The 25,965-nt window shown below is 53.1% G+C and overlaps 1 protein-coding gene across 3 annotated transcripts in view; it reads right to left on the reverse strand.

The window, feature by feature from the left end:
- The window catches only part of NAPRT (nicotinate phosphoribosyltransferase), a 192,165-nt gene extending 181,098 nt beyond the window's left edge, over nucleotides 1-11,067 (reverse strand). Inside the window, exons 1-13 of one of the 3 annotated variants that reach the window (XM_073680070.1) lie at nucleotides 10,793-11,067; nucleotides 10,158-10,285; nucleotides 9,144-9,226; nucleotides 8,362-8,492; nucleotides 8,180-8,295; nucleotides 7,876-8,108; nucleotides 7,652-7,792; nucleotides 6,542-6,626; nucleotides 5,856-5,936; nucleotides 5,632-5,734; nucleotides 3,927-4,084; nucleotides 3,602-3,709; nucleotides 2,526-3,071 (exon numbers count right to left, since the gene is read on the reverse strand). In XM_073680070.1, coding sequence (XP_073536171.1) covers nucleotides 3,003-3,071; nucleotides 3,602-3,709; nucleotides 3,927-4,084; nucleotides 5,632-5,734; nucleotides 5,856-5,936; nucleotides 6,542-6,626; nucleotides 7,652-7,792; nucleotides 7,876-8,108; nucleotides 8,180-8,295; nucleotides 8,362-8,492; nucleotides 9,144-9,226; nucleotides 10,158-10,285; nucleotides 10,793-11,063 — 1,707 coding nt within the window. In that variant the 5' untranslated portion in view covers nucleotides 11,064-11,067 and the 3' untranslated portion in view covers nucleotides 2,526-3,002. Of the gene's footprint in view, nucleotides 1-2,525; nucleotides 3,072-3,601; nucleotides 3,710-3,926; nucleotides 4,085-5,631; nucleotides 5,735-5,855; nucleotides 5,937-6,541; nucleotides 6,627-7,651; nucleotides 7,793-7,875; nucleotides 8,109-8,179; nucleotides 8,296-8,361; nucleotides 8,493-9,143; nucleotides 9,227-10,153; nucleotides 10,286-10,792 lie in introns of those variants that run through there. The other 2 variants (XM_073680073.1, XM_073680071.1) reach the window with 2 other exon arrangements.
- Between the last annotated feature and the right edge of the window lie 14,898 nt (nucleotides 11,068-25,965).

Here is a 25,965-nt window from a genome sequence, read left to right on the forward strand (position 1 = left end):
AAAGAGTCAGGCATGTCTAAAGAAGGATATAATGCTGTCTAAAGAAGGATATAATGCTGTCTGCAGGGAGTGAACGGCAAGCGTTAGAAGAGCTAAAGCCAGTAACGAAGTAAGGCTTGCAAGGGACACCAAAAGCAATAAAAAGGGATTTTGTGAGTAGGTCAAAAGCAAAAGAAAAGTCAAAGATGCTATAGGATTTTTACAGGATGAAAAGGATGAAGTGGTAAAAAATGATGCTGAGAAGGCTGAACTTTTACATTCCTATTTTGCATGTGTTCCTAAGAAAGCAAATGTACCAGCTACTGATTTTTACCGTGCAATCGAAGAAATAGTGTGGATTCTTTTACCTATAAACAGAGATATAGTGAGAGAACACTTGGCTAATTTACATGAATTAAATCTCCTGGTCCAGATAAATTTGAGCCTAGGGTACTGAAAGAGATGGCGGAGGAAACTGCAGAACCACTAGCCAGAATCTTCTGAAAATTCCTTGAGAACATGAGAAGTTACAGCAGATGCGGAGAAGGGCAAATGATGTCCCTACCTTCAAAAAAAGTAAGAAGATGGAGCCAGTGAATGACGAGCCAGTGCGCCTTACTTCTAGCTACCTGGAAAGATCTTTGAACAAATTATTAAACAGCATGTATGTAGGTAATTGGATAAGAATACAGTAAGTAACCAGAGCCAGAATGGGCTTGTAGCAAACAATTCATGCCACATTAACCTAATTTCCTTCTATGATGGAATCACTGACTGGGTGGATCAGGGAAATGTGGTAGATATATCCACCCTAAGGTGGATTCATAACTAGTTCAGTGATCGTACTCAGCGTGGTAATAAATGCACATCCAATTGGAAAAGTGTTTCAGGTAGGGTAATGCAAGGCTCTGTTGTGGGACTAGTGTTGGTCAACATTTTTATAAATGATCTAGATAAGGAAACGGACGGTAAACTAATCACATTTGCAGATGATGCAAAGCTAGGAGGGATAGCTAACACTAGAGAAGATGGAAAGGATTCAGAAGGATCTAGATAAGTATGAAGAACAGTAATTATCCCCCTCTACTCCTCCTTGGTCAGACCTCATCTGGATACTGTATCCAGTTCTGGGAGGTATTAGGAGAAGCATAGAGTCTAGATCACGTGAAGTCATTATCGGTCTTTACTCCTCTTTGGTCAGACCTCATCTGGATACTGTGTACAGTTTTGGGCACCACATTTTAAAAAAGACATCGACAAACTGGAGCAAGTTCAGAGAAGAGCGACCAGAATGGTGACTGGTCTGCAAACCATGTCCTATGAGGAACGGTTGCAGGATTTGGGAATGTTTAGCTGCAAAAAAGAAGACTGAGAGGAGACTTAATAGCTGTCTACAAATATCTCAAGGGCTGTCACATTGTAGAAGGATCATCTTCATTCTCATTTGCACAAGGAAAGACTAGAAGCAATGGGATGAAACTGAATGGGAGGAGACACAGATTAGATATTAGAAGACACTGTATGACAGTTATGTGATCAATGAGTGGAACAGGCTGCCACGAGAGATGGTGAGTTCCCCTTCAATGGACGTCTTCACACAGAGGCTGGACAGATATCTGTCTGAGATGATTTAGTGAATCCTGCATTGAGCCGGGGGTTGGGCACTAGGACCCTGGAGGTCCCCTCCAACGAGAACATTCTATAAAAGGTAGCAGGGGGTATGTGTGCTAATATTGGAGGGGTCATTAATGAAAGACTCCAGAAGCCGAGGAAACATTCACCGCTCCGTTGGGGACCAGTGCTGTCATACGTATTTAAGTACATGTATATGTATAGGCATGGATAAGGTTTTAGTGTGATCAGATGCAAGAATATGGGGGTGAGGGGGAATTGTGAAATACACTATAGGGGTGTGTGCCCTGCCCACCTCCAGCATCTTTTCCAATCTCTCACCCTACAGGCATCGATATGGAGTTGCCCCTCTGCAGATATAACCGCTCCTGCTCTGCACAATACAGTCAGGGGGGGTAATGTCCTCCATCAGACGCAGATAGAGACGTGCGATCCGTCACTGCACAGAACACGTCTCCTCCAGAGTCCAGTGGTGGCGGCTTTACACCACTCCATCTGACGCTCAGCATTGTGCTTGGTGATGTACAGCTGCAGCAGCTGCTCGGCCATGAAGCTCACGGCGGGGGCGCAGGGTTTATACCAGAAGAGGTCTGGACTCTGCAGTTATGGGGTCAGCAGAGCAGTGGGGACTTTCCTACTCCTCAGCCCCTCCCTGCTCTATAACATTATGGGGTCCTCACTTTGTTGCTGCGGTTCCTTCCACTTAATAACATAATCACTCATAAGTGGTGGGGGAGGTTCAGGAGGAAGAAATGTCACGGTGGCTCCTATTACAGGACCTCGCTGGTATCAGGCCGCTCTGTCACATGGTAGTATCGGCAGACGGCATGGCGGGAGGGCAGGAGGTGACAATGAAAAAACTTGAGTTCAATCATCCCCATGTGCTGCCCGCTCAGGACAAAAGGTAGAGAACAGAAAATGAAATCAGGTTTTATTATTATTTTTTTTTTATCCTTTGTGAAAACTGGAGAGTGAGTTTCTCTTTTCTGCAACTGGTCAGCGCCAGCTTTGCCATACAGACTAGGTCGGAGTCATCTCAGTAGTAGATTCTCGGGATATAATAGCCGATTCTACTCCGCTGCGATATTCACTCATTTATTCGCCGCCTTTTAATTCTAGATGTTGGGAAAGCTGAGTGACAACGATAGTGAAAGTGTGAGCAGAGCGCAGAGTTGTCAGCCAGCTCGTCTGAAAGAAGTGTAACATGAGGGAAGACAACGATGTGAAGACTGATCGGATATTCTGCTACAATGCCTGTTCTCTGGACCCGGGGAGGGGGTATGAGCCCGTGTGACTGGACCGGTGGAGGCTTCTCCGGCAGATGGCACCTGTAATTCATTACGTCGCTTCCGCGACATTTCATCCCCTTAAGATCTCGGCATCTTCTCCAGTCACTGCAATTGGCGGCTGCTCCTCCGCAGGGAAGACAGGAGGCTGTGCAGCTTCTCACTCACTGCGACCTGTAAGCAAGAAGAGACGAGGCAGCTGAGACATCAACAGAGAATTTCTGCAGGTTAACCACATTGATCCTCCCCTGGGTTGTGCCTCGTGCCCACAAGTCCTGGCTGCAGCACATCACAACAGTGAAGAAACTCAATGTGCAAGCCAGCAAGGGTTAAACACTAAAGATTAAAGGGATCCCCCCGCCCCAATAAATCTAGCCTGCAGTGTAAAGAAAGGAGGATTGAGGCTTCTGCCACTTAAATGCCATAACAAAGAAGGCGGCTTAGACGAGGGAAGAACATGCACACGTAAAATATGATCTTTGATGTGAACCCCCCATGCTTTACCCTGCTGGCTGTATCCAAATTGAGACCATAAGTATTCGCATCTTGTATGGGACCACCACCAATTCTGATAACTTAGGGGGTCTCTGGCCTTTTTCCTGCAGCTACTTCATGCTGTAGATTATGGGGGTCCCAGCAGCTACATCCCCATTAGTTTAGCAGTGCTGAGGTAAGCAGTGATCAGACCTAGAGGGGGCACTCACCCGGTACGGCTGTGGGTCGTCCAGCTCCCGCTGCTGGGGGTTAAGGCTGGTGAGTGACCTCTGGGCATAAGATCGGATATCTGTGATTGTGGGAAGAGGCTGCAGGACCTGAAATCACAAAACAGCACAAAGAAATGATGAGCGGCAAACCGGGCCAACAGAGTGATAAGCAAACGCCTGCTGATCAGCGGGAGCGGGGGACGCCTGCTGCATTTATAAAAGCCAGTGTCCTCCAGCAACCAAACAACGAGCAGCACATTGCTGGAGGCGAGCGCTGCACTTCTCCTGCACCAGTGTATCACTCACACCGCTGCTGCGCTCCTACCTGAGCATGCTGGAAGTAGGTGTGATGAAGGCGTTCTGCCCTGATCGGGGTCACAATCTCGTTTTCTGTGCTTCTGCTCAGTTTATAAACTTTCACCTCCTTCTCCAGGTCTGGTGGAGGCTCATCCTCCAGCGTCATCAGGTCCAGGAGAGGCTGATCTGTCACCAAAGATAAATGCAGGTTATAGGTAAGGAGGTAACCCAACACATCTGTATGATCCTCAGTTACATCCTGTATTATACTCCAGAGCTGCACTCACTATTCTGCTGGTGCAGTCACTGTGTACATACATTACATTACTGATCCTGAGTTACCTCCTGTATTATACTCCAGAGCTGCACTCACTATTCTGCTGGTGCAGTCACTGTGTACATACATTACATTACTGATCCCGAGTTACATCCTGTATTATACTCCAGAGCTGCACTCACTATTCTGCTGGTGCAGTCACTGTGTACATACATTACATTACTGATCCTGAGTTACCTCCTGTATTATACTCCAGAGCTGCACTCACTATTCTGCTGGTGCAGTCACTGTGTACATACATTACATTACTGATCCTGAGTTACATCCTGTATTATACTCCAGAGCTGCACTCACTATTCTGCAGGTGCAGTCACTGTGTACATACATTACTGATCCTGAGTTACCTCCTGTATTATACTCCAGAGCTGCACTCACTATGCTGCTGGTGCAGTCACTGTGTACATACATTACATTACTGATCCTGAGTTACATCCTGTATTATACTCCAGAGCTGCACTCACTATTCTGCAGGTGCAGTCACTGTGTACATACATTACATTACTGATCCTGAGTTACCTCCTGTATTATACTCCAGAGCTGCACTCACTATGCTGCTGGTGCAGTCACTGTGTACATACATTACATTACTGATCCTGAGTTACATCCTGTATTATACTCCAGAGCTGCACTCACTATTCTGCAGGTGCAGTCACTGTGTACATACATTACTGATCCTGAGTTACCTCCTGTATTATACTCCAGAGCTGCACTCACTATTCTGCTGGTGCAGTCACTGTGTACATACATTACATTACTGATCCTGAGTTACATCCTGTATTATACTCCAGAGCTGCAGTCACTATTCTGCTGGAGCAGTCACTGTGTACATACATTACATTACTGATCCTGAGTTACCTCCTGTATTATACTCCAGAGCTGCACTCACTATTCTGCTGGTGCAGTCACTGTGTACATACATTACATTACTGATCCAGAGTTACATCCTGTATTATACTCCAGAGCTGCACTCACTATTCTGCTGGTGCAGTCATTGTGTACATACATTACATTACTGATCCTGAGTTACATCCTGTATTATACCCCAGAGCTGCACTCACTATTCTGCTGGTGCTGTCACTGTGTACATACATTACATTACTGATCCTGAGCTACATCCTGTATTATACTCCAGAGCTGCACTCACTATTCTGCTGGTGGAGTCACTGTCTACATACATTACTGATCCTGAGTTACATCCTGTATTATACTCCAGAGCTGCACTCACTATTCTGCTGGTGCAGTCACTGTGTATATACATTACATTACTGATCCTGAGTTACATCCTGTATTATACTCCAGAGCTGCACTCACTATTCTGCTGGTTAATTAACGGACTGACTGAACCAGCAGGGAATGCTGGGATATTTTAGCTCTATAGTTGCAGAGTTTCGCTCACCGGTGCGGTCGTACAGTCTGTACACGGCTTTGCTCCCCGGGATCGTGCTCTTCTCTTGGTCCTCGCTGATCTTCATTCTCGGTTGGTCGTTCACCTGCACCAGCTGTAAGGACGGGATCGTTACATGGCAGCAGTGGTGGAAACCTTCCCAGCCCACAACCCCCTCCAGACCACCACATGGCATATTCTCCCACCCGACCCTCCCATCACAAACATGACCTCACCTTGTAGACGCAGCCCAGAGACGGCTGCAGGGGGCAGGTGACCAGGTGGGTGCCCACGCCGATCACATTAATCTCATTCTCCTGGAAGTACAAAGATCATTCACTGACCGACCAGAGGAATAAACCTGGGGGAGCACTGGTAACGCGGTGTACAGGGAGCTCCCCCTAGTGGTGACTGCAGACAGAATCTTATCATGTATCTCTGTATACAGGGAGCTCCCCCTAGTGGTGGCTGCAGACAGAATCTTATCATGTATCTCTGTATACAGGGAGCTCCCCCTAGTGGTGGCTGCAGACAGGAAGTTATCATGTATCTCTGTATACAGGGAGCTCCCCCTAGTGGTGGCTGCAGACAGGACCTTATCATGTATCTCTGTATACAGGGAGCTCCCCCTAGTGGTGACTGCAGACAGGATCTTACCATGTATCTCTGTATAGAGGGAGCTCCCCCTAGTGGTGACTGCAGACAGGATCTTATGTATCTCTGTATACAGGGAGCTCCCCCTAGTGGTGGCTGCAGATCGTTAGAATGAGATTATATAACCATTTGGAAGATTTGGATCAGAAATAATATATGAGGACATTTTCGCTCATGTCTCGGTTTGTTTCCTTATGATTGGAGGTTTTACCGGTGATGTAATGGATGATGTGCGGCCTGTAGGGAGTGGGGGTAATTGTGCGCTCACCGCTCGGGTCAGGAGCTTTACACTCTTCTCACTGATGTTATTACTGACAGCGATAGACAATGTTCTGAAGCACGGAGCCTCCAACCTGCAAGATGGAAAGGGTTAATACGCGCTGCACTGTATACAGGGAGCTGCTCTTTTAGCCTATTCCATGCACTGAGGTCCTGGATGTATAAAGTGTCAGCCACGTGCGCCCTCCCCTAGGAACGCTCCTCCGCCCTCCCCTAGGAACGCTCCTCCGCCCTCCCCTTTCGGTTATAGGATCTGGGCATTTTACTAATATGGCTGCCGTGGTAGTCCTCTCCCAGTGCAGGGTGGTCTTACACTTACAGTAATGGGGACCGTACACAACCATGCAGTCAGCAGCTCCCCAAACCTACGACCACTCGGCCCAGCATTCATGTGTTTTCATTGGGGAGAGAGTGGCTGCTGGAACCCTCCACCCGTCTCCTCTCCCCCAACTGTTCCCACTTGTGCACCCAGTTATCACTCAGCCCACCACCCCTGGCACACCAGACCCCTGCGTACCCGCCAGATACCTCCACCTGAACCTTCTGCTCCGTCACACCCCTTCTGCCCTCACATCTTTGCAGACCTCTTCACCCCATCAGATTCCTTCAGACCCCTCTTAACTCCTCCTGCCTGAGTATTACTCTTCTCCCGCCAGACCCCCCACCTGGTGCAACTCCCAATATAACCATTCTAGGTAGACCATCGCACGTCAGACCTTTTGGCCGCAGTCAGACACCTACACAAGACACCTATTTCCTTGTGCCGGACCCAGTTAACCTCTTCCACTTCCCCAGCCAGACCCCTCTGTCCGCACATCAGATCCCCCTGTGTCTCGTGACTGGTCACTCTGAACTTCCCCTGAACCTTCCTTCTTCACCCCCATGAGACCCCTCTGCCTGATGTGCGCCCCAATAAAACTTCGAGACTAAGGTATGACTAAACCCAATGGGGGGGGGGGGGCTGCTGATTCTCAGGCCGTCTCCTCCATTATTTTATTCCCTATTCACACTGTGCTCCGGGGTGATCTCCAGGTCCCTCCAGAGAGTCCTGAAATGCCGCATGACCACCCACACCGCCACCCACCACACGGGCACTCGCCTTTCGGCACACAGCTGGAAAATCTTCCGGATCTCTACCGACTGTCTGGCGAGGTCTCCGCTGTCCAGCCGCACCCCAACTGCTTTGTACCTCAACTCCTGCAAAGCCAGGACCACCGCGCAGAAATTGGGGATCCCGCTCCTGCCCAAAATAAAATGATAATTTACCATTTTGGCAATAACAGCGAGCATAATGGCGGCTACTGGGGTGCGCTCACCGCTTACATCATCACGCTGTACGTATCCACCACCACCAGAAAGTTCAGCGGGAAGGCGATGGCATAGGACACGAAGGCCGCCAGCTCCCCGGGGTGTGTGCTCCCAGCAGGAATCTGCAGCAGATGACAAACCTTCTGCAGCCACGACTGCGTCAGCGACAGGAAATCCAAGCCTGCGTCCTCCTGACCGCCCGCGACCTGACTGCCCGCGTCCTCCTGACCACCCGCCGGCAGCAGAACCTGACGGGAAGAAAAAGAAAATCAGCCTATCACTACAGCGGCCACCGCGGGGGAAGGGATTGTGTCCTCACCTGGTGCTGGACTTCATCCGTAGAGGAGAACGATGCTACATAGGAGTGGGCCACGGTGCCCGCCACCGGGATGTCAAACCGCTGCCCGGCGAGCACGTTACTGGTGCAGTCAAAGCCTGGAAGACAATCGGAGCATCAGTGACTGGTCCGGCGCCACGTCCAGAGCCGTCAGCGTCACTCACCACCTATGTAGGAATATTTGGAGGCGGACAGTCCCCCATCAGGCCCCTGTGCCCTCCGCAGACCCATTTCCAGCAGCTTTTTATCCGGACCAACTGCAAGGCGGAAACGGGCGGCATTGGTGGCGACCAGGCTAAAAGAAGAAGAAATGATTAAGACGTAGTCCCTCCTTCTCTGACTCCTGCATCTTTCTCCAGAATGGGGGTCTCACACACGTGAAAGTGGCGGCTGGGAATAGAGCGGTGGATGCACCTGTGCAGCTCCCTCCGTTCACTTCTATGGGAGAGAACAGCGAGCGTGTGCCGCAGGAGACGCCGATCACATGACTCCCACCCAGTACTGGGAGCACCAATGTGGCAGCCAAGGGACCCTTGTCCTAGAGACGGGTGCAGATTCCACAGTTGGGACTTGCACCTATCAGACATCTACGACTTATCCTGAAGATTGAAAACACCTCTAAAAAGGTGGATATAAAGGGCGGGAGCGGCGTGTCAGCAAGCATGAAAGCTGCAGACCACCCCGCTGTATAATGTCAGTGAATTGAAATCTTCCTACAGCTGAGCGACTGCTGCAATGTATCAGTGCAAGTGACTGAGAATCGGGAGACTGTGCTCATCCTGGATTATCTGCACCGATACATTGTAACAAAACCAACCAACTCATGTGACACAGGAATGCGCCATCGATGTGTCAGTCCTTACTGCAGTTTTGGCATTATATTAACTAACCAGGAAGCTTGTGATGAACGGAGTGAGTGCCCACCCTCCCTGCGCCCATCACGTACCTGGCATAATTCACCAAGCAGAGCAGCGTGGTCTCCAGGAGCTGGACCACCAGGAGAGGCCCCCGCACCTTCATCAGCGGCTCCTGCGGAGATCACACACGAGTCACACGACACCCAGTACTGGGAGCACCAATATGGCAGCAAAGAGTCCCTTGTAGAAAAGCACAAGCTGATTGGCTGGATACTTCCAGCCAATCAGCTTTTAGCATGCAGCTCTCATACTAGATCACAAAAGTCGCCAGCACTGGGGGGTCTTGGACCTCCGGTCTCTGTGTCCTCTGGCTGATCGGTGCATTTCTCTTACCGAAGCCAAAGAGGCCGGAAAACTCCCAGACGCCAGAAACTGATCGAAGTCATCAATAAAGAGCTAACATTTAGTGTTTGACGTCTTTACATTTCACTCCATCTTAAGATCTCCGCCTGGAGTCACTGAATCATTTCTGCTTCACCACAGCCCCGTCCTGACCTCGTCCTGCTCACAGCCGCAGTCTGTCACAATGTACCGGTGCAGACAATCCTCTGAGCAGCGGAGATCCGTCCTGTCAGTCCGGAGAATAGAATATTTCCCTTACTGGATAGAAATGCGACAAACCGCGGACTGAGAAATCCTGAGAGTTATCAGCGTCTAAGTGTAATCACTGACAGCAGAGCCAACTGATGGGAAGCCGATCAATGCCTCATTGTACAGGTGTAAGCAGCATTTACATGGGACTGCTGTGACGGAGGAGATTTAGAAAACCCTGAAAATGTAGAAGATAACCCGCCAATAATCCGGCACTGGGGATCGCTGGTTCTGGATCACCAGATTATAAAGGAGACCTGTCCCACCAATAATACTGGACACATGTAGACGTCTCTCACTGACAGGTCCCTTTAAATCTTATAACAGGACACATCTGCCCGATCTCAGCCCGAGGAGGAACCACAAGTCCCAGCATGCCCAGTGCCCTATCCTAAGGGGAGGGTGGGGGTCGTTATATTCACACAGATGGAGCAGAGAGTAACCATACCTACTCTGGGAAACACAACGGATCCCTCCGGGAAAGACGCCAGCGACACCTCCGAGGCATCCACGGTCTCCAGGTATTCAAAGAAGCCGCGGTCCACAGATGGCGGCAGGACAGACGCCAAGTACTGGAGGTCTGACAACACAGGGGAGAGGTCAGGAGTGATCACCGGGCACCAGAGAGAGGGGAGAGGTCAGGAGTGATCACCGGGCACCAGAGAGGCGACCGGGGAGACGGCGACCGGGGAGACGGCGACCGGGGAGACGGCGACCGGGGAGACGGCGACCGGGGAGACGGCGACCGGGGAGACGGCGACCGGGGAGAGGTCAGGAGTGATCACCGGGCACCGGGGAGAGGTCAGGAGTGATCACCGGGCACCAGAGAGAGGGGAGACGGGGACCGGGGAGAGGTCAGGAGTGATCACCGGGCACCAGAGAGAGGGGAGACGGGGACCGGGGAGAGGTCAGGAGTGATCACCGGGCACCAGAGAGAGGGGAGAGGGGAGACGGGACCGGGCACCGGGGAGAGGGGAGACAGGACCGGGTCAGGTTGCTGTTGGGGGCAGCAGTAGCGGATCCTGGCGGGGACACCGGGCAGCACGGAGCTGACACCGGCAGACATTTCTCGGTCCCGGGTCCTCACCTGCTCGGGAGAAGCGGAAGTCCCGCAGGAAGCGCAGAGTCTCCTCCAGGCCACAGAACAGGGTGAAGCCGCCACTGAACGGAGCGTCCCGGAAGAAGAGCTCGAACTCCGCCGCCTCCCGGTGCCGCCCGCTCCGCCAGTAGCCGTACGCCATGGTGAACTGGTAGAGGTCGGTGAGCAGCGGGAGCTCCATGCCGCCTGAGCCCCGCACCGAACTGCCAATGACGGCCGTTATATACCCCGGAAGTCCCGCACCTGCCGCCCGGGGCATGCTGGGAAGTGTAGTTCTGTTCGCTTACTTATGTGACAGCTGAGAGGCGCGCGCCAGACTGCGCTGCGGGGTCTCCTACACGCCTCACACGGGTTGTGGAGAGACTGGTGATCCCGTCAGTGAGGTGCAGACACATAGGCTGACATTGTGGACGATCCGCCACGGCCCTGACAGAAAATAGGGAAAGAGAAGTCTGTGTTCAGGTGTTTTACCGAAAGAAAAAAACCGATTTCAATAAATTGCACTGTGACTTGTCAGGGGTCTTTGGAGGCAATTTTTGTGTATAAATCTATTCCCCTTCTGACGCGCCCCCTGGGCCGTGTTTGTGTGGGGATACCCGGGAACCGGACCTTTTGTAGATGCTGGGGGTTGTAGTCTCCGTGGCGGCGACCCAGTCCGTGCCCAGGGCGGTCAAACCAAATGTCAGTCTATATGCTGAATGTCCGACTACGCCACCTGTGGATTGCGGTCAGAGTGAACCGCCGCTGCAGGGCAGACCGCTGAGGCTGGTGATGTGGGTGCAGGAGGGGATAGGATAACTCCCCACGGGAGGAGTATAGCCTCAGGGCAGCGAGTGCGGATGTTGGGGGTGATGGTGCGCGGGAGCAGCAGTAACGACACAGAGTCCTGTAATGCAGTCCAGGGTATTTACTCACAGTTCTTTATCCACGTTACTCCAGCTGGTCATAACGTCCCTCGTCGCACTGTGCTCACCAGGTGAGGGGCTCGGCCAACTCCCAGATAACTTTGGAGCGTTTCACAGGACCCCCCCTTTGTGTGTCCTTCCTCTGGCCTGTCATACCCCGCCAGTGACCTCGCTTCTGTCCGGCTGCCTCGGACCTTCTCGGGTAAACGTTGGCCTCCGTTTCCCTGACCCTATGTGGTGCCTTCCTAGCGGGTATAGCGAGGGTCTGCGCCACATAAAATGTCACAGCCTCCAGTTTCTAGCTGAGGGTCGTTCCCCGCCTCCACTAGTTTCGGGGACCGGTCTCCCCCTTTGGCCTGACCCCCCTACGCAGGTAGATTCGGGCGTGCGGTGGCGACTCGCCGGTCCATACCCCTGGGGTCCCTTCGTTCCTTGTTCCTGGAGCCTCCTCCGCTCCTCTTCCGTCCTTCTCCTTCCTCCAGGCTCCGGCCGCTCTCTCAGGCCTGCCTGCGGAGCAGAGCCCCTTGCAGAGGCCCTTACTCTATCACTTCTTCTCTCTGACTGAACACAGAACTAAGATGGTGCCCACCTTTTATACCTCCTTCTCAGTGCACCCAGGAACTGCCCTCTCCCTCCTATGCACTACAGGGTCCCCCTTCCTCGGTGTTCCCTCCCCCCTCTCCAGCCTGGGACAGGGACTGTCACGCTCTGCTTGGAGCATATCGGTCGCCCTGCCCCCCGGAAATGTGGTGTAATGCATGCAGGTGTCGGGGTCCTGATCCACACTCCATCCTTACCTGGAAGTGAGATATCGCACATCTGGTGGAGATGCAATACCTCTGTAGCGACCGAACCCTCGGGGCGCTGCATTCCCCCCTGGTAAATCACAGCACGTCCGCGGGCTGGAACAGAGCAAAAGACAATGCAAATTAGGACATGCAAAATTGTATTTTTTTTTTCAAAACTTTTCACACCATAAAACTGCCAACTGCACACAACTTCCCTTTATGGGAAACATTTTCTCTTTTCACCAACATATAAAACATTCTTTTCTCTTTCCCCATGACGGCACCACGGAGAGAGGGGATCCGCCCTTCAAGGACAGGAAACCTACAGATAAAAAGGGCGGCACCTCTCTCCCGCATCAGTTGGTTTCCTGTCCTTGACAGGGACCTACGGATGGAAGTTCCTGAAAAGGAATGAAGAAAATGAGAACTTACCAGGCCCGGCCAGACCGGTTCAGGCAGCGTGGGTTCCCTGCCTTGGCTGGTGCGGTGTCCTGTAGCACCACCGCTGGGGTCAGCGGGCCTCTAGGGTGGCAGGGAGACGCGACACAGCAAAGATCTGGATCGCCGCGGTCTTCGGTGGCGTCGAGGCCCAGGTGGTGAGTATGGCGGGGCTTCCGGGGCTCGGGTTAGTGAGTTGGCCTGAGCCCCGGGTCGGAGGCTTGCCTGGGCTTCGCGCGCCGGAAGTGACGCGGGGCGAGTGATGCGGGGCGCGCGCCGGTAGTGACGCGGACGCGGGTCCCTCTGGGAGCGGCGCGTTCAAATGCGCGCGGGAAACTGCCCACACGGGGGGGGGTCGCTCCCCTCGCTAATGGCACACAGCGGTGGCCTAGCGGGAGGGGGGGGCACACCTGATAGCCGCAGGTGCCAGGCCAGAAGGGGGGGCGGACCCCTGTAGAGTTTAAATGGCCAGGGAAGCACAGGGGAAGTGCTTCCTGGCATTCTCTGGCACTCTGCAGCTGTGAGCGAGCAGGAGCCCCAGGAGGTGCAGTCCCTGCACCCCCACTCACCATCGCCTCAGAGGAAGCGTATGAAAGGATCCTCCAGCGGCCCTTCACGGCAAGGTGACGGAGGAAGCGGGCGTTCTGGCAGGTCTTCACAACGTGGCAAAGACTCCAGCGCGGCGTCAGCCTCGATGAAGGACCCAGCTACTGGAACGGGTTCCTCTTCAAATCCGGTATTCCCTCTTACTACGGGTCGGTAAGTGATCTTCGTGAAAGCTCACTTGTAACTTAAGACCCCCCTCTCTTTTCCTCTCAGGGAAGGAAGAGTACGGGCAAGTCCAAGTACAGGGCCTGCGCGCTTTGCGCAGCGGATCTGCCCACTGCATGGCAAAAGAGACTGTGCAACTCATGCATCGAGCAAACTATCTGTGAGGAGACCCCTAAGTTTGCCTCCGAACTCAGATCCCTGATTAAATCTCAGGTGGAGGACACCTTTAAGTCCCTGCAGAAGGGGGAGAAAAAACAAGGGAAAACTAGACACCTATCCCCGGTGCCGGAGTCCAGTGGTTCAGACGAGGAGGGAGTAGTCTCCGATTCATCGTCTTCGTCGTCTTCAGGGGACGGGGGTCGTAGCTGTTTCCCTATAGATGGAACAGATACCTTGATTAAGGCGGTTAGGTCTACTATGGGGTTCGTGGATCCTCACCCTAAAAAGTCTATCCAGGACATAATGTTTAGTGGCCTAGGACAGAAGAAAAAGAGATCCTTCCCTCTTAATGATCAAGTACAATCTCTGATTAAGAGGGAATGGAGAAAACCAGAGAGGAAAGGGTTGTTGTCACCGAAAAGGAAATACCCCTTTGAGGACCCTGTGTGCTCCTTCTTGGGGAAGGCGCCTAAAATTGACGTCGCGATAGCCAAGGCCTCTAGAAAGTTTTCCCTGCCATTTGAGGACATGGGGGTGCTTAAAGACCCTATGGATAAGAAAGCTGACTCCTTTTTGAAAGGAGCTTGGGAGGCGGCAGGAGGGGGGGGTTAAAACCCGCGGTGGCAGCCACATGCACGGCCAGATCTTTGATGGTCTGGCTAGACCAACTAGAAGCGCAGTTGAAGGATAAAGCCTCAAGGGATGATATAATAGACTCCATCCCAGTGATGAAGGGCGCAGCGGCTTTTCTGGCTGACGCCTCAGCCGACTCTGTCAGGCTGGCAGCTAGGGCTGGGAGTTTTTCAAACGCAGCTAGGCGGGCCCTCTGGCTCAAATGCTGGCCAGGTGACCTCCAAACGAAGTCTAGGCTGTGCTCCATCCTGTGTGAGGAAGAATTCTTATTCGGGTCTACTCTGGATGATATCCTGGACAAGGCCGGGGATAACAAAAAACGCTTCCCGGTCCTCTCTGGTACTTCTTTTAGGAAATCTTTTCGGAGTAGGAAATTCATGCGAAGGAGACCCCCCAAAGACCAGGACAGGTGGGAGGACAGGAGGCAGAGAAAAGCCAAGGGGTTTATGTTTAACAGGCCCCCTAGTGACAATAGGAAACCCGCCCAATGAAAGGCAGCCCCAGGTGGGGGGGAGGCTTCTCCATTTCCTCCCGGCCTGGGAAAAAATATCAAACGTGCGCTGGATTTTAGACCTGATAAAATCGGGGCTAAGATTCCAGTTCCTCTCCACTCCCCGTCCAAATTTCAAAGTAACCCCCGTGAGGTCTTCAGGGGTGGAGCAGTTGGCTCTAGAACAAGAGGTTCTAGGCCTAGTGGACAAGGCAGTCCTTCGGGAAGTCCCAGCTCAGGAGGTAGGCGATGGGTTCTACTCCCCTCTATTCCTCAGGAAGAAACTGGATGGAACATTCAGGACTATTGTAAATCTAAAGAAATTGAACAGGGTTCTGAAAGTTCATTCGTTCAAGATGGAGTCAATAAAAACATCTGTGAAATTGTTGTTCTCAGGCTGTTTTATGGCTGTCCTGGATCTGAAGGACGCATATTATCATGTCCCCATACACAGAGACTACCAAAAATTCCTGAGGGTAGCGATACCGATAAGGGGCACAATAAGGCACTACCAATATACGGCTCTCCCCTTCGGGTTAGCAATAGCCCCAAGAGTCTTCACAAAGGTGGTGGCAGAGGTTATTGCCCATCTGAGGGAGAGGAACATCCTAATAGTCCCGTACCTGGACGATCTACTTATTATAGGCAACTCGTTCAGCCATTGCAAGGACCATCTAGCAAAAGTCATGGGTTCCTTGACGAGTTTAGGCTGGCTTCTGAATCTGAAAAAATCCAGGCTGGAACCAGATCAAGTGCAAGAGTACTTGGGTATCCTGTTAGATTCAAGGAGTCAGGAATGCCGTCTCCCGGCAGAAAAAATCCAAAGCATGATGGCCCGAGTGTCCTACTTGAAGAACCATCCCGATATGACACTGAGGGGAGCAATGTCCCTCCTAGGCTCCATGACTGCCTGCATCCCGGGGGTCCGCTGGGCTCAGTTGCACACCAGCGGCTTACAATGGGAGATCTTGGGGGCGGAAAGGTCACTAAGAGGGCACTTAGAAGGTCGGCTGACCTTATGATCAAAAACTTTGCTTTCCCTGACATGGTGGACAGAGGGGGACAATCTAGGCAGAGGCGTCCCATGGACAATACCAGTATTATTATTATTATTTATTATTATAGCGCCATTTATTCCATGGCGCTTTACATGTGAAAAAGGGGTATAATACAAGAACAATTACAATAATCTTGGATACAATGTGACAGCGACTGGTACAGGAGGAGCGAGGACCCTGCCCGCGAGGGCTCACAATCTACGAGTATCTCAGATACTAACGACGGATGCAAGCCCCAGGGGGTGGGGGGCTCATCTAAACGACCAAGTGGCTCAGGGGGTCTGGTCGAAGGATTTGGAAGGGGTATCCTCCAACATGAAGGAACTTCTGGCGGTGAAGTATGGCCTCTTAGAATTTCTAGACACGCTAAGAGGGCACCACGTGAGAGTGTTTTCGGATAACAGGGTAGTGGTGGCATACCTAAATCACCAGGGGGGTACCCGGTCCCATTCTCTTCTACGGGTGTCAAGTTCCATCCTCTGGGTAGCAGAGAACAATCTAGCGTCTCTATCGGCACTCCACATAAAAGGGACAGAGAATGTCACGGCAGATTTCCTGAGCAGGACCCAGCTGAGACAGGGCAAGTGGGAGCTGAACCAGCTAGTGTTCGACAAAATCACGAGGGTTTGGGGGCACCCCTCCATAGACCTATTCGCCAACTGGCAAAACAAAAAAGTGGACACGTTCTGCTCGTTCGACCCCAGGGGGAACCCAGCGGCGCTAGATGCCTTCTCGATCCCATGGAACCACCAGCTAGCGTATGCCTTTCCTCCGATTACTCTCATTCCGGCAGTTCTGAGGAAGATCAGGAAAGACGAGGCAAACATGATCCTCATCGCCCCCTTCTGGCCAAGGAGGCCTTGGTTTTCCTGGCTAAGGATAATGTCCACCTCCGACCCCTGGGTCCTTCCGGAAGTTCCGGATCTGCTGTCCCAGGGACCAGTTCTTCACCCACAGGTAGCAAACCTGCACCTGACAGCTTGGAGTTTGAGAGGGCGCTCTTGAGGGATAGAGGGTTCTCCCCCAATTTAATCTCCACCTTACTGCAGAGTAGGAAACCCGTAACTACCAAACTCTACGGTAAAACCTGGAGAAGATTTCTTTCTTTCACAGGGTCGGAAGTAGTGGGGGAGTCCCCCATTACTGCTATCTTGGAGTTTCTTCAAAAGGGGTTGGAGCAGGGGTTGGCCACAAGCACTCTGAAGGTTCAGGTGGCGGAGCTGGGAGCCCTATATAACTGCGACCTGGCTAGGGATAGATGGGTCTCCAGGTTCATCAGGGCATCCCATAGGTCCACGCCCATCCCCTCCCGGAATGCTCTTCCTTGGGACTTAAATCTTGTGCTTTCGGCTCTGACCAGGTGTCCCTTTGAACCTCTAGCGGATGCGTCTCTTAAAATACTGTCCCTTAAGACGTCCCTTCTAGTAGCCCTCACATCGGCACGTCGGATTAGTGACATGCAAGCCTTATCAGCAGGGCCCCCCTTTACGCAAATCCTAGAAGATAGGGTGACACTTAGGACTGACCCAGCGTACCTTCCTAAGGTGGGATCCCTCTTCCACAGGTCACAGGAGGTCACCCTCCCTTCCTTTTGCTCAGACCCAAAAAACAAGGGGGAAGAGGCCCTTCACACCTTAGACGTCAGGAGGTGCATTATACAATACTTAGAGGCCACACGAGAGTGTAGGAAGGATAGGTCTCTCTTTGTGTGCTTCCAGGGATCTCGGAAGGGACGGAAGGCTTCCAAGAGCACCCTGGCAAGGTGGATAAGGGACGCCATCTCCCTGGCTTACTCCTCAAGCGGGGAAACCGTGCCTGCGGGCCTAAAGGCTCACTCGACTAGGGCAGTGGCAGCCTCCTGGGCGGAGAAGGCTGGGGCTTCTATCGAACAGATATGTAGAGCGGCGACCTGGTCTTCTCCTTCCACGTTCTTTAAACACTACCGGCTAGATCTAACCTCGTCTTCAGACCTTACCTTTGGCAGAAGGGTTCTGGAAGCGGTGGTCCCTCCCTAATCTACACTTCTCTGCAAATCTCTCCGTGGTGCCGTCATGGGGACAGAGAAAGACGTAGTTACTTACCGGTAACGGGATTTCTCGGAACCCGTGACGGCACCCGTACATTCCCTCCCTTCACACATGGGTCCGCACATTTGTTTGTTGCCTTTGTATAGTCACAGGGTGTGTCTGGCAAGCTCCTTTTTCAAAAAAGCTCTGTAAACCAACTGATGCGGGAGAGAGGTGCCGCCCTTTTTATCTGTAGGTTTCCTGTCCTTGAAGGGCGGATCCCATCTCTCCATGGTGCCGTCATGGGTTCCGAGAAATCCCGTTACCGGTCAGTAACTACGTTTTTAGTAGAAAACATATAAAACATCATCAGCAGCATATCAACGGCGAAGTCTCTTGTCAACAGGTCACAGTTCTTTCTGCGACCAGATGTCCATTCTTCTTAAGGTGCAAACTTGGCAAACTTTTGAACACGAGGGACCCGTTCATAAACCCTCAACGTAGGCCCTGGGCGTGGCTGCAGGGCATAGGTGATCCGGCCGTTGGACCACGTCTTCCGCCACGCCAAACGGGTTTTTGTTCTGAGGTCTGTTGTTACAATGTTTATAAAACCAATAGAGGGCACTTTAGGAAGTGCAACTATTTACATGGATTGGCTGCTCCCAGTCCTCAGCCGGATAGTTCACAGAGGGTTGGCTGCTCCCAGTCCTCAGCCGGATATTACTGACCCATTTCCGGGTAACTTTTAGCAAAACAACAGGTAACAGTCCCCAGCCGGGGTGAACTTTTATCAAACTTTTTCTTCTCTTACCCTGACGGGTAACTATGTACAGTCAGGCTGTCGCTCATTAGTAGCGATGTCCCCCTTGTGGACGCTCCTCCTCCTCGCCGTACTCTTCAGACCCGTCCGGGTCCTCTGGGTAGTAGGGTTCAGGGTAGTGTTCTTCCTCTACCCGCTGGACATTGAGGGTGTACCACCCCCGCAGGCCTCGATGTCGGGTGTAGGACACCAAGTCCCCCGGAAACAGATCGTGTCTCCGGTGACCCTCGGGCAGGTGGCTCTCCACATCCCTCCGGGTAACAAACATGTCAGTGTCTGTGGTGGGGTCCCGGATGAACCCCCACCCCTTCTCCTGATGGAATTTAACCACGGTCCCGGTAATTTTGGGACCGCGTGCAGCTTGGGGGTTTCGGCGGGTCCGCATTTTCCCCTCCGCGCTCCGGGCCTGCAGCTGCTCCCTCTTCTGGCGCCGCGTCTCCTCCTCCTTCTCCAGCTGCGCCACCTCCCGGCGACAGAATTCTCGCCTGCGGGCTGCGGCCGCCCGCGTCTCCTGCAAGAACCCCGTCAGGTCTTCCCCGGTCTGGTCCCACTCAACCTGGACCTCCTCATCTGGGAGCTGGAGGACGGTCGTTGGCTGGGAATCTGGAGGGAGCGGAGGAAGTGGGGCTAGGGCCTCCGCAGACAGATCCCTCCATTGGCAGGGGTGGACCCATCCGGGCAGCAGGGGGACCGGCTCTCCCTCAGGACCGGTAAGCTGGGCGTATAAGTCCGTGCCCAGGGGTGGTAGTATTGGGAGCGGGGGCGCTCTTGGGTGGAAAGCGCCCGGGGGTATCAGGCTTTGCGACCTGGCTTGGGGCGGGCCGCTCCCGGTTGCACCCGGGGTCAGGGGGCTGTGCTCGCGGCTTGGGGCCTGGGTGCCGGCAGTGGGAGCGGGGGAGGCGCAGCGACTCCCGGGACGTCTGGCTCCACGACGGGGTCCAGAGGCAGGTCTGTAGCATCAGGGCTGGTGGCAGGGGTGTCCCCCTTACCTGCTTCCAGGGCTGCGCTGCTCTCGGCTTCCGGCCTCCGCTCCTCGTCCTCAGGGGCTGGCTCGCTGTCCGGTGCTGGCGGCGTCACTTGCTGCCGGATCGCGACCCACCGGGCCATCTCTTTTCTCCATCCCGCTATGGCCTCCCGCTGCGCCTGGACCATCCTCCGGTCCAGATCCTCCAGTGCAGTCCGAAGGGACTCCGGGTCTTCTCCAGGGAGCTGAGCCATCAGCTCCGTGAGGCTGTACGGGACCACCTCGGCCTGCAGCAGGCCACCCGTCAGGGTGCTGGAGTTGGTGCTGCTCGCCATCTCTGGGTGTGGTCTACCGAGACTGATCCAAACCACACCCTGCCCCCCGGTTTTCTTCTCCTTCCGCCCCTGTTGGGGGTGGTCCCGGGGCAACCTGCTGACAATCACTCTCAGGGGCAGCCCCCCCCACGTTGATGGACATCTCTACAGCCGCACTCAAGGCTGTTGGGGGTGGGCTCCTTCTTTGGCGCCATTCTGGGACCTGGCCCACGATGGGAGGTGGCTTCTTGTTGTCTTTTGGCGCGCACATAATGGCGTCCGTTCTGCTGGGGCGGGCACCACATTCAATACAGTAAAACAGTCTCTTTTCAGGCACGCAGTACCCGGTGATTGCGGACACGAAATCCTGCCGTCTACGCCAAAAGTAGCCGCGCCCCCTGGGCCGTGTGTGTGTGGGGATACCCGGAACTGGACCTTTTGTGGATGCTGGGGGTTGTAGTCCTTGCGTGGCGGCTACCCGGTCCGTGCCCAGGGCGGTCAAACCAAATGGCAGTCTATATGCTGAATGTACGACTACGCCACCCGTGGATTGCGGTCAGAGTAAACCGCCGCTACAGGGCAGACCGCTGAGGCTGGTGTTGTGGGTGCAGCAGAGGGTAGTATAACTCCCCACGGGAGGAGTATAGCCTCAGGGCAGCGAGTGCGGATGTTGGGGGTGATGGTGCGCGGGAGCAGCAGTAACGACACAGAGTCCTGTAATGCTGTCCAGGGTATTTACTCACAGTTCTTTATCCATGTTACTCCAGCTGGTCATAACGTCCCACGTCGCACTGTGCTCACCAGGTGAGGGGCTCGGCCTACTCCCAGATAACTTTGGAGCGTTTCACAGGACCCCCCTTTGTGTGTCCTTCCTCTGGCCTGTCATACACCGCCAGTGACCTCGCTTCTGTCCGGCTGCCTCGGGCCTTCTCGGGTAAACGTTGTTGCCGTTTCCCTGACCCTATGTGGTGCCTTCCTAGCGGGTGTAGCGAGGGTCTGCGCCACATAAAATGTCACAGCCTCCGGTTTCTAGCTGAGGGTCGTTCCCTGCCTCCAGTAGTTTCGGGGACCGGTCTCCCCCTTTGGCCTGACCCCCTACGCAGGTAGATTCGGGCGTGCGGTGGCAACTCGTCGGTCCGCACCCCTGGGGTCCCTTCGTTCCTTGTTCCTGGAGCCTCCTCCGCTCCTCTTCCTTCCTTCTCCTTCCTCCAGGCTCCGGCCGCTCTCCCAGACCTGCCTGCGGAGCAGAGCCCATGCAGAGGCCCTTACTCTATCACTTCTTCTCTCTGACTGAACACAGAACTTAGATGGTGCCCACCTTTTATACCTCCTTCTCAGTGCACCCAGGAACTGCCCTCTCCCTCCTATGCACTACAGGGTCCCCCTTCCTCGGTGTTCCCTCCCCCCTCTCCAGCCTGGGACAGGGACTGTCACGCTCTGCTTGGAGCATATCGGTCGCCCTGCCCCCCGGAAATGTGGTGTAATGCATGCAGGTGTCGGGGTCCTGATCCACACTCCATCCTTACCTGGAAGTGAGATATCGCACATCTGGTTGAGATGCAATACCTCTGTAGCGACCGAACCCTCGGGGCGCTATACTTCCACTGTCTGTACATACGGTTTGTGTCCTGAGGAAGAAGTCTGGAAGGACTTGGAAACGCATTGACTAAAGGACCTGAAATAAATAAACCTTTATTTACCCCGTTTGGACCCCATCACCCCCCAGCAGCCCATAAACTGCTTTTGGCTCCTTTTATTTTCTCTTTCCTGGTCGGAAGAGCCGAGGATCTGCAGTCGCTGTTTTCATGGGTATTCATGGTTTTGTGTCACACAACCTTATCGGGTCGGCAGATCCTTTATCCGCAGAATTGTTATTCCCAGATAAGATCCTATTTGCGCTTTTTTTGCTCCTAGTTTCTCCTATGTTACATTGACCTTCCTCTTAGGCTCCGCTGGGATTGTGACCTCGGCCTCCTCGTCCTCAGGTCACACTCCTCATATAACTCATTGTGTTATTTTCCAAGATCTAAAGGAATAGTTTTGCCAACTTCACTTTCTTGTAAGGAGATTAATATCTTTGACCCCCCAAAAAATGGATAATTAGTTGCACTTACACAGGATGATCGCCAGTAAGTAGATTCTCTCCCCCGGTACGTGGACGACAAGGAGATAATCCGGTAATGTTCTGTCTGCCCCAATGTTCGCCCTGGTTCTGTCCTAAAAGAGGTGCTGAGGATCCCAGAGCTGGTAAATGTGCTGAGAGCAAGGTTCCTTGTGGTCGGGTGGGTGTTTTTATCCTTGTGGTTTCCCCCCTTGTGTTCGGGTTTGTGTTTTTGTAGAACGATTGTCCAGCCATCTTTTGCATCGCCTCCCCCACTTGTCTTGGGATTTCTCGTAGTCTCTTGCCTCCTTTTGGGGTGTATCTGTGTCCGATGATTCAAGATCTGAGGATGACAAGTCAGTGGTGATCGCCTGTCATCAGTCAGTGATCGAAACGCTCTGTTTTCCTTAAACTCTCTGAGATCTCAAATAAACTCTTTGTTTCCGATCCGTCAGTGAGTTTTGAAAACGTTCAATTGGGGTCTGCAGTGTTAGCCCCTTATTTTAGAAATCAGTCACTTTTGAATCCGAAGTTCCTGTTCAATCATTTTGTTTAGTTTTTTGATGTTTTATCCAGTGTATTGTTTTCTTCTGATAATAATTTCACGAATCTGAGTGAAGATGCCACTGATTCCTTTTCCCAGTGTTGTATTAATTGTGGGGTTCTTGATCTACAATCTGGTCTGATGTTGATCTTAAGTCTCTGAGGGACAATATTATGCTTATTCTGATTTCCAATGACTCTACCGAGTCTACAGGTGACTAGGGGGGTGAGAAAACAGGGCTGGAGGCAAGGAACGTTAGTGTTTTGGGCAGTAGGGGGTTGAGTACCCCAACAATCCAGTGGAGGAGATGTCACCAGTCTGATAGTTCCCGCCTCAGCAGCATTTGGGTTGGTCTTCTTTGTGGGGGATGAGCAGATCGTGAAAGATGTTGCTTCCTAAGATGAGAGATGGGGGCAGAGTGGTGTATCAGGAGTGATACCACAAACTTTGTAATTGGAAAGGTGGTGCCTTGAGAAGAGTTAATTGGCCTAGTAGGTCAGCTCTGTTATAAACTGGCGTGGTGGGCGATGAAAGGGGTGTTCTCATCATGAGGAAACATCTGGGAGGAGATGGGTTTTTGCACCTTCAGCACTATCACCGTGCAAATACCCGCTTCTCTGGCCTTGTGTCTTGCAGCGATGCAGTTAGCCGTGTCATTTAGACAGACAGGTTCCGTTTGTGGGTTGTAGCCCCAATGTCCAGTGCTTTTTGACAAGTTTTTTAGGCTTAATGGAAAATGCCCATTATTGTAGCAGAGAGGAAGAGGACGTGAACTCTAGTGCAATCTAGTGGATGTAACAATCCTAAAAGTCAATATCGAACCTTGCCACATGACTTACATGACTTAGGATAAGAAGCCAAACCAGACTCTCCATTTGCAGGCACGTATTTTAGCGCATTTACCCCTCATCAATGTAGATTTCATTTTGATTTCAGTTCATGCATCAGAGTAAGCCCGATCAGATATACCCGCATAGGAGGGTGTGAGGGGGTTCAGAGAGCAGAATGATTGGCAGGCTGTGAATGAAAACCACTCCAGTCTTGATGTATGAGACTGAAATGAAGCACTGAGGTAGAGTAAAAGTTTTAGGAATTGGGGATGATGACGTCCCACATGGGGCTGCTGTTTCTGTTGTAGTGGCCATATCATAACTTGCACTGGACAAAGTATTTGGGAACCAGGGTCCTCGTGTCCGATGCAGGATTCAGTAAACCATCTCCAACAGATGTCTGTCCAGCTTCGACTTCCATTGAAAGAGAACTCACCACCTCTCGTGGAAGCTTGTTCCACTCATTAATCTCCTCACTGTCAGGTCCTAGATGGCTGACTCTGCTGTGGTGGCCATATTATAACTTGCACTGGAGAAAGTATTTGGGAAGCAGGGTCCCTGTGATACATTGGAAAGCAAACTGGAGTCAAGAGAGGTGCTGGTGATGATAAAATATTTGGTGGGACAGCGGAGCTGGGTCTGCTGGTTGACCATTGGGAGCAGGATGGGACAGCGGAGCTGGGTATGCTGCTTGACCATTGGGAGCAGGATGGGACAGCGGAGCTGGGTATGCTGTCTGACCCATGAGAGAAGGATGGAACAGCGGAGCTGGGTATGCTGTATGACCATTGGGAGCAGGGTGGGACAGCAGAGCTGGGTATGCTGTATGACCATTGAGAGCAGGGTGGGACAGCGGAGCTGGGTGTGCTGTATGACCATTGAGAGCAGGGTGGGACAGCGAAGCTGGGTGTGCTGTATGACCATTGAGAGCAGGGTGGGACAGCGGAGCTGGGTATGCTGTCTGACACTTGGGAGCAGGGTGGGACAGCGGAGCTGGGTATGCTGTATGACCCTTGAGAGCAGGGTGGGACAGCGGAGCTGGGTATGCTGTATGACCATTGGGAGCAGGGTGGGACAGCGGAGCTGGGTATGCTGTATGACCATTGGGAGCAGGGTGGGACAGCGGAGCTGGGTATGCTGTATGACCATTGGGAGCAGGATGGAACAGCGGAGCTGGGTATGCTGTATGACCCTTGGGAGCAGGATGGAACAGTGGAGCTGGGTATGCTGTATGACCCAGGGAGCAGGGTGGGACAGCGGAGCTGGGTGTGCTGTATGATGATTGGGAGCAGGGTGGGACAGCGGAGGTGGGTGTGCTGTATGACCCTTGGGAGCAGGGTGAGACAGCGGAGCTGGGTATGCTGTATGACCCAGGGAGCAGGGTGGGACAGCGGAGCTGGATGTGCTGTATGACCATTGGGAGCAGGGTGGGACAGCGGAGCTGGGTATGCTGTATGACCCAGGGAACAGGGTGGGACAGCGGAGCTGGGTGTGCTGTATGACCATTGGGAGCAGGGTGGGACAGCGGAGCTGGGTATGCTGTATGACCCAGGGAACAGGGTGGGACAGCGGAGCTGGGTATGCTGTATGACCATTGGGAGCAGGATGGAACAGCGGAGCTGGGTATGCTGTATGACCCTTGGGAGCAGGATGGAACAGTGGAGCTGGGTATGCTGTATGACCCAGGGAGCAGGGTGGGACAGCGGAGCTGGGTGTGCTGTATGATGATTGGGAGCAGGGTGGGACAGCGGAGGTGGGTGTGCTGTATGACCCTTGGGAGCAGGGTGAGACAGCGGAGCTGGGTATGCTGTATGACCCAGGGAGCAGGGTGGGACAGCGGAGCTGGATGTGCTGTATGACCATTGGGAGCAGGGTGGGACAGCGGAGCTGGGTATGCTGTATGACCCAGGGAACAGGGTGGGACAGCGGAGCTGGGTGTGCTGTATGACCATTGGGAGCAGGGTGGGACAGCGGAGCTGGGTATGCTGTATGACCCAGGGAACAGGGTGGGACAGCGGAGCTGGGTGTGCTGTATGACCATTGGGAGCAGGGTGGGACAGCGGAGCTGGGTATGCTGTATGACCCTTGGTAGCAGGGTGGGACAGTGGGGCTGGGTATGCTGTATGACCATTGGGAGCAGGGTGGGACAGTGGAGCTGGGTATGCTGTATGACCCTTGGGAGCAGGGTGGGACAGCGGAGCTGGGTATGCTGGATGACCATTGGGAGCAGGGTGGGACAGCGGAGCTGGGTATGCTGGATGACCATTGGGAGCAGGGTGGGACAGCGGAGCTGGGTATGCTGTATGACCCTTGGGAGCAGGGTGGGACAGCGGAGCTGGG

This window comes from Phyllobates terribilis, unplaced genomic scaffold (assembly GCF_046119375.1).
Source record: "Phyllobates terribilis strain yellow unplaced genomic scaffold, ASM4611937v1 Scaffold_4__5_contigs__length_816908805, whole genome shotgun sequence".
NCBI lineage: Eukaryota > Metazoa > Chordata > Amphibia > Anura > Dendrobatidae > Phyllobates > Phyllobates terribilis.